This window comes from Rhipicephalus sanguineus, chromosome 5 (assembly GCF_013339695.2).
Source record: "Rhipicephalus sanguineus isolate Rsan-2018 chromosome 5, BIME_Rsan_1.4, whole genome shotgun sequence".
In the NCBI taxonomy this organism is placed as follows: Eukaryota; Metazoa; Arthropoda; class Arachnida; order Ixodida; family Ixodidae; genus Rhipicephalus; species Rhipicephalus sanguineus.
In genome coordinates this window covers 187,254,840-187,267,300 of record NC_051180.1, presented here as the reverse complement: position 1 = coordinate 187,267,300, position 12,461 = coordinate 187,254,840, and the positions used below count along the sequence as shown (strand labels likewise).

Genomic DNA, 12,461 nt, shown 5'->3' with positions numbered 1-12,461 from the left:
AACACAAAAATTGACCGTCGGCGGCGTTCGATTGATGCAAAATATAACCATCATGTGATGTCATCGTCAAGTCATAGATCGTCAAAACGTGTGACGTCATCATGGCGTCATATATCGTGATGTCACGTGATGACGTCATCACATGACATCGTCGCTTTACACTGCTTCTGTGATTGGTGCACTGATCATGGAGCTAGCGCAAAACCAGGTGAGGTGCAGAAAGCTTGCAGAGAGGGAGGGGCAGGATCAACACATCGATCGAGAAAAAGAACTTGGCTTTCGCCTTTGAGTCGTCTCAGGGGAATACATTAGGGACAGTGTGACTCTTTAGCATTGATTCACTGTTTTACGTCACGGCGTTTGTCTACCACGCCTGCTGATAACCACGTAGATGTATTTAGAGTGTTATTTCATAAATTGCAATTTTATTGATCCGGTAGTTGTTTATTTGCTAGTGCCGAAAATAATCGCCGAAGGGGTTAATTCAGAACACTCAACTGCATGAGCCCTCATTTTTTCATTAGCGAGTGAAGTATGGAGTTCTCCTGAGATGATTTTTTCCATCAGATTTGCAATGAATCGAAATATTTCTAGCCTTCATAAGAGCCCCACAGTAATATTCAGGTGCTTGAATGTTAATGCAATATGCTTCTGTAGTACACTGCAGGATGTAAAATTTGCTGCTCCAGAGTGCTCCCAGATGCAAAATTATCTGCTCCAAAGTGCTCCAAGATGAACATTTTTGCTGCTCCAAAGTGCTCCAAAACGGAAATTCTGCTGCTCCAAAAATTGCTCCAAATCAGAAGTCCTCGGTAGCATCACTGACTCAACTAAATCGACAGGACACGATGATGCACGCAAGCAAATGGACAGGACTCGACGTTGCATGCCCCGACAGCAGACAACAATGCCCGCCGACACGCAGAGACCCTAAGGTGTTTCGCACCTAAAAATTCACCGACGATTACGGTACTGCCTAATGTGAATTCTGAGCGCAGCTTCATGTTGGGGCAAGGCCAACTGTGCTTTCCGCAAGGCATCGACTACGCCCTAAAGCATAATTTTCGTTAAATAGGACAGCACCCACTATGCCATTATTCGTCATTCAGCAGATAAGCGAGGCACCCGCTACATATCTGTAAGGTATTATCTGCACTTTGTTGATGTGGCTCATGATGATGAATTATGGCTGAGCGCTTTACAGCAAGTGGAAAATATTAAACCACACCCTCGTTGCGCAATTAGTGTTGTGTGATGAGTGGTTGCTATTTTACTCTTCTGCCACGCTATATTACATCGGTTAACACGATTCCTTGCCCGACATGACGCCTGCATAGGGTCTTTTTGCAAATGAGTTTCAAGCGCCAGCGTGGCCCTGTGGTAGAATACTCGATTGCCACGCAGAGGGCTCGAGTTCTAATCCCATTCGATCCTGGGTATCTCTAATTTTATTTTTTTCATGTTTATCGGTTACGCCACCGACGGCGATGACCAATGGCGACGGCGACGGGCGCTTAAGAGCTGCGCTCTAAAATTGAGGAGCTATTCCACTCTGTGAGGTGCACCATGAAAGAAGCTGTTCAGCGCACGGCACAGAGGTGACATGGTGGAGGCCAGATCGGTATGTAATGCCAGGTTGTTAACAGCCAGGCTGTTAACGTTCAATACGCAATATTAATGCGAAAGCCTTAGACGTCTCATCAAACACAAAAATTGACCGTCGGCGGCGTCAACACGAGTGATGCAAGAAATCATCACGTGATGACGTCATACACCGTGACAACCCGTGATGACGTCATCACATGACATTGTCACTTTGCACTGCCTCCGTGATCGGTGTGTCAATCATGGAGGCAATGCAGAACCAGGTGAGGAGCAGAAAGCTTGCAATGCCTCCGATCCTGGAGACAGTGCAAAACCACGTCAGGTGCAGAAAGCTTTCAGAGAGGTGCGAGGGACGGTCAGTAGATAAAGTGGGAAGAAAAAGAAGGACATGGCTTTTGCCTTCAAGTCATATTAGGCAAACGCATAGGAACTCCGTGAGTTTTTCTTTTGCACTGCTCCCTAAAGGGCACTACGGGGTTTTCGGCAGCATACAAACGGAATGTCCTAGCTGTATGCTGCTTTGATGTAAAGGAAAATGATGTTTGTTATATTATGTAGTCCCCCGTTGAACGCACTCTCGGACATTTCCGCGGAAGCTCACTTGAAGCTGATCTCCATCATCCAGACAACCCAGCGCATGCGCATACAATAGTCTGGAAACACTGCAAGAATGCTGTTGCTACAGCACAGAGAGGCCCGAGTGACAGAGGATGTTGGCTTTTTGGGGCTAGCTAAGTGAAGAACCCGGCTTTCGCCTTGGGGTCATCTTAGGTAAATGCATTAGGGACAGTGTGACTCTAGCATTGAGGTACTGTTGTACGTCGCTGCGTTTGTCTACCACGTCTGCTGATAACCACATAGATGTATTTAGTGTGTTATTTTATGAAGTACAATTTTATTGATCCAGTATTCTGTTCATATGCTAGTGTCAAAAATAATTGCTTAAGAGGGTATTCCAGAACACTCAACTGCATGACGCCCTTATTTTTGCATTGTCGAGTGAAATATGGAGTGCTCCTGAGATGATCTTCTCCATGAGATTTGCAATGACTCCAAATATTTCTAGCTCTTCATAAGAGCCCCCTAATAACTATTCAGTTGCTTGAATGTAAATGCAACTTGCTTCTCTGATGTACTCTGGAATGTGAAATTAGCTGCTCTAGAGTGCTCCCAGATGCAAAATTACCTGCTCCAAAGTGCTCCAAAATGAAAATTCTGTTGCTCCAAAAATTGCTCCAAATCAGAAGTCTTTGGTAGCGTCACTGCACACTGGTAATATGACAGTATTACTAGATTGCACGTCACATGGAGTAAAAGAAATTAAAAAAAATAAAAAGTAAGGGATGACATCAGAGCTACACCTTTTCTGTACTTCTTTCCAGCAGGAACACAATCACATGCTAGCATTATACTGCAAACAGTTTGAGATCGCAAACAGTAATAATAATATTTTGGGTTTAACGTCTCAAAACAGAACATGGCACGCAGCACTGAGATCATTGTTTTAGTTTTTTAGCTTCCTCTCAAGTGCCACAAGGTTAATAAGAGAACAAAGTTGAAAAAATTGGGGGACCCTTAAAGGGACTGTCTACCGCTCGGAAAAATTTTTCTGATTGCGGTGAAAATGAGAAGATCATTCGTCACATCGGCGGCAACGAGCATGCTTTTGCCCCATAAAAAAGGAATTATATTTTTAATTTGATGTTGAAGATTGTGAAGGAATGACCGCTAGCGTCACCCAACGGCAATGTGGTTTAATCTACTGGTATGACAAATCCTCGCAGGTAGAATCATTTTGCTTAAAAACAAACACGTATAACTTGAAATTGTATTTCACGCACTTGAGGCACCTTTCGATTGCGTCAGAGAGTAATTTTTTGCTTTTTTTTTCTCACGCATCCAAAAAGGTGCCCGGTGGCGCTGCTTGCGGCACCGTCTTCGATTTTGTCTGCTTCAACTCATGCGCTATGCTATGCGGCTCTCCGCACTGGTCGTACTGTGCCACTCGCTGTATTGTTGTTAGGATGTCTCATGTGCTGCGCTGTGAAGACGCGCATTTATTGTCTCTTTTTTATGAATCGACTTGGCTTGGATTGCAACAGCAGTGCTAAAATAAATGCATAGACTGCGATTACAGCAGAACAAGTGTTCTGTAATCGTATAATAAGGCTTCATTTAACCACTAGGGCACTGAAAACGACTGTTACATTCATTACAATAGGGTTCAGCAAAAATAAAGTAATCCTATAGAAATCACGTGCTTTCGTTTTTAATTTTTACCGGCACTACAGTCGTCATCGCGTCTACCAACCAGTGTTGTGGGCATGTTTCACGCCAATGGAAGAAGACCGAACGCAGATAGAGAAATTCTGTTTTAAAGATTTCTACTCACTTTCCAGAGAAACCGCTGCAAGGTTGGACACTTCAGGCGGTACGCTTTCTATTGCGGTACAAAACAGAAAAGTGATGAAGGATGGTAGACAGTCTAAGAGTTGAACGCGATAGCGAAATTCGGCCCCTAGTGCGCACTTCAACCACTAAGTGCATACTTATTAATGTGTATTGTTACACACACAGACACACGCACGCACGCAAATGGTACAGGTTTTCGATCTAAAGCACTTCCCTGCGCAAGAGTCGCATGGCCTCTGAGATACACGCCGCGCGCCCGCCATCTCGGAGGCCATGAAGAGTCGAGACATATTTCTCACAATGCCTCACAGATGGCAGCACATTATCTAGCGTTTGCTGTTTGCTTGATCAACGCCTCCTAGCAGGCATTGGCTTGATATGTTTTCCACTAGATGGACATAGTTGTCCATTTTTAGAGCTGTTTGAAAGTTTGTGTGTGTTTTTAGCGGCGATGGCTGCACTATCCCAGCCGTTTTTGACGTAGTTTGATGGCCTCCCCAATGCGCCTACAAATCGCCGAATGGGCTCATTTTCGTCGTGACACCTGCCGAACAAAATGCATTAAAGAGACTCCTTCCACTACATGGCATTTATGTAGTGTTTTTTTTTTTTTTTCGAAGCAGCTGCAAGTAACATCGTGGCTTTGTGGTTGGACATCTGCTTGCCACGCAAACAGCCCGGGTTCAATCCTCAATGGGACCGAAGATTTTTAATGTTTATTTTATTTGCATCTTTCTCGATTGTTCGCTCACAACCAACGGTGCCGACACCAACACCGGAATTTCTGCGACACGAGCTCTCTAACGCGATCGCGTTAAAAGCGGCACGACGCAGCACAGCCATATCGCGCATTATACGCAAAACTCAGTTCTTACGATTGGCCACTGGATGAACGAGCGTGATTCCTTTGCCACTGCTATTTTTATATGTGTGTGCGTGTGTGTGTGTGTGCGTAAGCGCAAAGAAAGTAATATGAAAGCCCATGGCCTGTGTTTTCGCCCTTCTCTTTTTTGTGATCAACCGTGAAATTATTTAAAGTAGATTTTTGAAAGAAACGCTTTGCACACTGCAGGCTGTCTGATGGGCGGCCCGTACCTCCACCAAAGCCTACCCGGCCACGGCCGTGGTCGGGGGCATCGGAGGAGCCACCACCCTATGGAGGCCCCTACCTCAACCTGCCACCACGTTCTGCACTCGACCTGTCTAACAGGGAGCACAGAGGTTCTGCTTTTGAGTTGTACCGAAAACCAGAGCCAACCCGACCACCCCCTCCCCAAGCTCCCTAGTGGCCCAAAACTATGGCCATGCAACCTGTGCCATCTTGTGTGCAAGACCAGTGACAGTCAGATAAGGTCATCGAGTGGTGCCCAAAAAGCAGAATTGTTTCCCAGGCCCAATGCGTGTGTGAGAGTGGGAAATGCTGCTTTATGTGCTGACATTCTGTTCTCTTCCAATGAAAGCTGTTGTGAAATACATGCCTGATGCTGAACTTACCTCTTTAGACTGAACTATGCACTTCAACGGTAAAGGGACCAACTGCTGAACAGTCTTGGAACTAAAATAGGCAAAAAATATAGTTACCGGTGAAATTTGCAATACCAATGCTGTGTATCTACTGCTAAAGGTGCCCCTCACCAGGTGTACTTGGGCTGTATACATGGCAAGTTTTAACATCCCATCTCGTGTCGTTTTCCAAGACAAATTAGTCAAATCATCGAACCAATTTAATATTTAAGGAGCTAGAAGATATTGAAATGTGCTGTTACATTTGCACTTGGAGGGGAGCATCACTGTCAATAGACCTTTTGCCTTGGATAGCATCTGCAACTCGTGTTCCTTTGCTGCATCTTCCTGTGTACCAGAGGCTCTGGTTCATGTTCATGCAACATGCCCCACCTCATTTCAAGCGGTGCCATTGTGCAGGATGATAAGCAAAGTCACATGTCATCCTCAATGAAGCAGTGCGTAGGGCATCCCTATGTAAATCTCAAATAACTTCCTTGAGAAGAAAGGTGCACAGTTCTTTCTTGACACAAAAATCACTGCGTGATCTACACGCTTGTTCATTTGCCACACTTGGTCTGTGGTCCTGTAAGCATCTAATTGTGCTTAGCACACTCATAAGACAATCAACTGAGTGATTACAATGATCAACATCTTGTACCGAAGACAGGAACTGGTGCTGACCAAGATGAATTTTATTTTTTCTTAAGTAACTAGCATTCTGACTTCCACACAGGAGCCTCACTCACAATGTATCAATGGACTATGTATATATGTCTAATAAATCTATAAATCTCAGTTTTAAGCAGTGTCAAACGTGCAATAATTTTGGGCTTGGTGTCAACATGTTCTATTTAGCGTTGATTCACTTCCAGTTCAGAGAAACCAATATTCATAACTGTTCGCTAACTGGTTTGCAACATGCAACCAGTTCATGACTGGTTCACCAAAGTTCAAAGTTTCCGCTACAGTAACGTCGGCCATGTATACCTGTACTTTGAGGATTCCACTGAGCATGGTTCGCATGCCTTGCTGTAAGGTTTCTGGCGCTGAAGATACCCTAAAGGCCAGCCTGTTAAGACAGTAGAGGCCCTTGCGAGTGTTCCTCATGACTAGTTTCTTCGAGTCTGCATCCAGGGACAACTGATGACTCTTAAAAAACAGGGTGTGCAAACACTGACACAAGAAAGAAGTCAAGACGCCACAAACGCCACTCTGGTTTTCGCACCACGCCATCTGTGGTGTCTTGACTTCTTTCTTGTGTCTGTGTTTGCACACACTGTCTTTTAGAATGAATACTTACCAACTAGCTCATCTCTCTGTTATTCGAAACGTTGTAAAAATTATGGCTGATCCCTCCGTCATAGGAATCGGTGTATAACACGAAAGTGAAACGCGTCATCAAAAAAGTAGTTGATTGTTTATAGTGCATTGGTATATGAGAGCTTGTAAAATGTCTATTGTTGTTTGGCAGATATACAGTGAACTCCCATTAAGACAAACTCGGTTAAGACGAATTATCGCTTATACCGAACAAGACGGGACCATTTGTTTGGTTTCCCATAGACCCAATGCAAAAAAAAATTCGCTTAAGGGGGGACGCGCCCTTTGAAAATCGAAAAATCGCGAAAATCTCGGTTCTTGAAAAACCGTATATTTGGGCTGTACGTATTACAAACGACCTTTCCTGTAATTATGAACGCCTAAAACATCGTAAAAGTACGTCAAATCGGGTAATAACGAGCAGCGGCAGCTGCTGCGCCGGCCAAAGAAGCGCCGAAACAAGCCCAACTTCGAGCGAGCACCGTTCCCGCGCCGTTCAACCGATCGGCGCCATCTTGGTTTTGTTTTGTTCGTGAATTCCCGCGCATTTCTTTACCACCCGCGGCGGTAGGGGTGGTGGCGCGGCCGAAGCATGATTCGCTTATGATTGGGGGGGCTCGCAGGGGTTTGAGTTTCCCGCGTCTCGACGCGCAGCTACCATTGGACTAAGCGCGCGTTCCTCGAGAGAGTGGGGGAACGCGCGGCTGCTATTGGCTGCCGCGCGCGATGACGCGATGGCCTTCTCCGCGGCTTGCTCCGTGCGTCGTCGGTTGCGACTAGTGCTAGCGCTTGCTTCGTTCTTAGCTGCCTCACCGTCGTGCAGCCAGCCTTTGTTATCGCAGCTTCGCATTTCGTTATCGCTCGCGGCACTTTCTGAACTCTACACCGTGTTTACGATATCGCATCCTGCCCGCCGACTAAGAAGTGTCATGTGCCTGCGATCGTTGTGTTATCGGACACGCCGCTGGTCACGGTACGCGCGTTCGGTGGATTGGTGCGCTGAATCGTTATATAAACTGTGTTACCGTGGTCAAGCGCACCTCCAACAACGATTATGATGGCCCTTTTCACAACGAAGCAACCTCTGTATCGGTAAAGACGATTGCATCGACGGTGTCAGCCCTCGTATCTCCAGTGTGCGCCAGCGGCACGTGAATGCATAGTTGAAATGAGCTTGGCGTCTCGAATCAACCTCGGCGATCGCAACCCCGACTCGTATGAAAAATAGATAAAAGCCAGTAAAGGTGGCAAAGAACAGAAATCAATAAAAACGCATTTTCTTTAATCTACAGGGTCATTTCAGACCAAGATATGTGATCGAAACTTTCGAAGCCCAATATCTCGAAATGACTTTTTTGGCTGGTGATACTGCTTAGTCGAGACATATCTCTGGAACCATTCATCCGATTTCCGACAGGTTTTTTTTATTATGCACCTGAATAAATTGCCCAAACAAAGACAAAGCCGCTTTTTAAATTTATTGTGTCTGTAATTTGTGATAATTAATTAAAATTTCATTGATAAAAGCCAAATGGCAAACACTCTTGAAAAAACTATGAGCGCACAGAAAACACGGACGACAAAAAGACACACATATGCACACACGTAGGCGCTACTTCCAACAAAATTTATTCTTGTGATCCACTGCTACTTATAGCACACAATCAGCCCATATCGATGCGCCATACTCCCAACCCCCCCCCCCCCCCCCCATTTGACACATTTTTATTTTGACGTTGTCATACCCAGGTATTCAAACTCTTTTTTTGTTAGTGCAATGGACGGCATGCTTACGCATTTTTCGCCCATCTTTTCAATCTGCTCTGCCTCGATTATCTCTCTTGTCAACTGATTTCGATTCTTGTTAACAATTCTACATTTGTCAAACAAAGGCACACAGCCACACTTCTTGCAATGTATCCCTAAAAAGCCACCAGCCACGTTCTGGACATTGTATGAGTGCTCACGTAAGCGGTCGTTGACGCAGCGACCGGTTTGTCCTATATAGCTGCGACCACACGACAACGGTAGGCAATAAACAACGCTATCAGCACATTCTACAAACTTGTTTTTGTGCTTCTTTTCACAGACACGTTTTCGCTGTGCTCCTGGAGCTGTCATCTTGCAGAGCTTCTTCAATTTTGTCGGGGCTGAAAAAACAACCCGCACATTGGCTCGCTGTGCGATTTTTTTCAAGTTATGGGAGACAGTGTGTATATACGGCAACACACTCATGTGTCGTCCGCGCTCGAACAAGTTAGTCGGAGGTTCATGTACACTTTTCATGTCTCGCAAGATGCGCTCCGCTACAGATACGAGTACAGGCTGTGGATATCCAGCATCAGTCAGTCTTTTCCGCTGCAATTCAAAGCTCAAGGAAACCGAGTGGTGACACGACTTCCTCAAGGCGTTCTTGAAACAGAGGTTGGCAATTGCCCTCTTAACCAATTTAGAGTGTGCCGAATGGTTACTCTAAATTGTTAGAGGTTGGTCAAATTGTCAGAGGTTGGCAATTGCCCTCTTAACCAATTTAGAGTGTGCCGAATGGTCACTCTAAATTGGTTAAGAGGGCAATTGCCAACCTCTGTTTCAAGAACGCCTTGAGGAAGTCGTGTCACCACTCGGTTTCCTTGAGCTTTGAATTGCAGCGGAAAAGACTGACTGATGCTGGCTATCCACAGCCTGTACTCGTATCTGTAGCGGAGCGCATCTTGCGAGACATGAAAAGTGTACATGAACCTCCGACTAACTTGTTCGAGCGCGGACGACACATGAGTGTGTTGCCGTATATACACACTGTCTCCCATAACTTGAAAAAAATCGCACAGCGAGCCAATGTGCGGGTTGTTTTTTCAGCCCCGACAAAATTGAAGAAGCTCTGCAAGATGACAGCTCCAGGAGCACAGCGAAAACGTGTCTGTGAAAAGAAGCACAAAAACAAGTTTGTAGAATGTGCTGATAGCGTTGTTTATTGCCTACCGTTGTCGTGTGGTCGCAGCTATATAGGACAAACCGGTCGCTGCGTCAACGACCGCTTACGTGAGCACTCGTACAATGTCCAGAACGTGGCTGGTGGCTTTTTAGGGATACATTGCAAGAAGTGTGGCTGTGTGCCTTTGTTTGACAAATGTAGAATTGTTAACAAGAATCGAAATCAGTTGACAAGAGAGATAATCGAGGCAGAGCAGATTGAAAAGATGGGCGAAAAATGCGTAAGCATGCCGTCCATTGCACTAACAAAAAAAGAGTTTGAATACCTGGGTATGACAACGTCAAAATAAAAATGTGTCAAATGGGGGGGGGGGGGTTGGGAGTATGGCGCATCGATATGGGCTGATTGTGTGCTATAAGTAGCAGTGGATCACAAGAATAAATTTTGTTGGAAGTAGCGCCTACGTGTGTGCATATGTGTGTCTTTTTGTCGTCCGTGTTTTCTGTGTGCTCATAGTTTTTTCAAGATGGAATACCAACGTGCCCAAACCGCCGCACTGCAAACACTAAATCCAGTGCCCTGCTAAAAATTTTCAGCAAGGAAATTTTAAAAATGAGCTTTGTCTTAGTGTAGAGCACCCATCCAGGAATCATCATAGTGAATTTCACAGTGCTAGCACATTTACCAAATTCACCAGAGCCTGACTAAGAAACCCATGTGGACTGTCCTGATAAATGGCTGTAACTTGGGAACCAGTGAGCATAAATGCATGAAATTTTGGGGTTATTCAAATGGCTTTGCTATTAGCCTACCCTGAAAATTTCAATAGGATATCTCGACAAACAAAAAAGTTGCCCTTCCAAGGTAGCCTCCCCCCTTAAGACGAACCGCCCAGCTGTACTCTTCTGTTAAGACGAACTTTCGCGGTGATCAACAACGCTAGCGATTCTGGAAACGAACACTGCAGTCTTGGTGGGGCATTCAGGCGACCAAAAAGAAAAAGAAAAACAGCACTTCCCGGACTTGAAGCAAATCGCGACGTGGAGGGTGCGAGATAAACGAAGAAGACCTGATATCTATTCAGTTTGGGCGGCTTTGGCCTTCCGTTTCACAGTTGAAGTTTTGCGCCCGTCCTGTGTACTCCTCTTCGTCTGTGTTTTTTCGCGCAACCTAATTATGTGTTCTAGAAGAAGACCGGTCAGTGGATAAAGCCGGTATCCCCTCTCACCCTCAACCTGTGGTTGGGAGAGGTGTGGGCTTTATCAGCAAAGAAAGCAACAAAAAGAGTGGGGGATTTACAACTTGGACCTCCAAGCCATTGCGTCCTTTTGTATTCCTCCCCGTTCTTCGGTTTCCCAGCTGGAGTACAAAGGATAAGAGAAGAACACAAGAGCTTGGGGCCCCTCCGCCGTGGTCAGAGGGGCAAATGCAAGGGGAGTCGGGGAAAAAAAAAAGAAAGCGACAACAGGAACAAAAATGGTCTGCTCATTACAATCGAGTACGAAACAGAAACCACGATCGCAGCGCACTCCCATCAGAGGGGTCAGGTGCATTGTCATCGCCATCACACAATGCCGGCCGAGCACACGTATTTTGTGGTCAGTTCGTGTTGGTTCACGTAGGACCTGTGCACATTGTATCTGTTCCCAGTGAAGTGCAAATTGTGATGAGCCATTTTGATTATGGAAGCGCATGACAAAGGAAGGCTATTCTGCATAGTGAATATAGCTGCGTTGTGTCTTTTTCGTCGCGAGGCTTGTGACCGTGAGTAGCCCGATGGGATATCTTCAGCTGCACGTCGATCAGGAAAAGTTACTATGGGCCGTAAACGGGAAAATATCCGGACCTCGAAGAAAACCTTGCAGACTTTCTTAAGCAACTCAGTGTATAATGACTTTGTCAAGGCAACAGCACGCAACCGAGGCGTATCCAGAAGTGATTTTAGAGCCAGCAAAACAGGCTCACAGAAGAAAAGGAACTGCCAGGGCAATAAATTTTACATTCTTTGAAGGAAAATTGTGCTTGTCTCTTAAATTTTTTTCCTAATCGTCAACATAGGAGCGTGTTACAGTTTTATCATTAAAATGTGGTAGCAAATATCTTCATGGGCATTTTTATTTTTGAACACACGAAATCGGGTGCTCGTAAGATTCGTGTAAATACTCTGCTTGAAGGCATAGTTTTTATCTAGACGAGCCAAAAAAATGCTTTTTCTTGTCTTTCTGCCCGCATTGTAAGTCTACTCCATTCAGTGTTTTCAAGTAACATATTTGGATGCACTTGGCATGTTAGCATGTCTCTTTTTGAGGGCACTTCTGATAAGCCGAACTCCTGATAAGACGAACAGATAACGGGGGTCTACTGTAACACCGCTTAATGTGGACGTTCACGCCTGGTGCCACATCTCCATACCGACAACTAACGCCCATGATCATGATTTAATCCTTGCGGTAGCTGACAACTAACGCCCATGATCATGATTTAATCCTTGCGGTAGCTGGGGCGGCGCGGCGTCTTGCTGCGGGCGAGGAGGGAGGGCGTTGCGTCGGGCTGCAGCAGCATAACTCATTGCTTCAAGCTGCGGCGGAGCCGGCTGAAGAACACCCAGTGACTCTTTGATTTCCTCGCGGACAATGTCGGCGATCGAATCCACTTGAGGCTGCGGCGAAGGTAACAGCTTGCGCAA

The 12,461-nt window shown here is 45.6% G+C and overlaps 1 protein-coding gene across 1 annotated transcript in view; it reads left to right on the top strand.

Moving 5' to 3' along the window:
• Positions 1–6,340, top strand: part of LOC119394522 (tight junction protein ZO-1) — a 521,713-nt gene extending 515,373 nt beyond the window's left edge. Inside the window, exon 23 of the mRNA XM_049416099.1 lies at positions 5,090–6,340. Within this exon, the coding sequence (XP_049272056.1) occupies positions 5,090–5,303 (214 nt within the window). The 3' untranslated portion in view covers positions 5,304–6,340. The remainder of the gene's footprint in view (positions 1–5,089) is intronic.
• Positions 6,341–12,461: the final 6,121 nt, after the last annotated feature.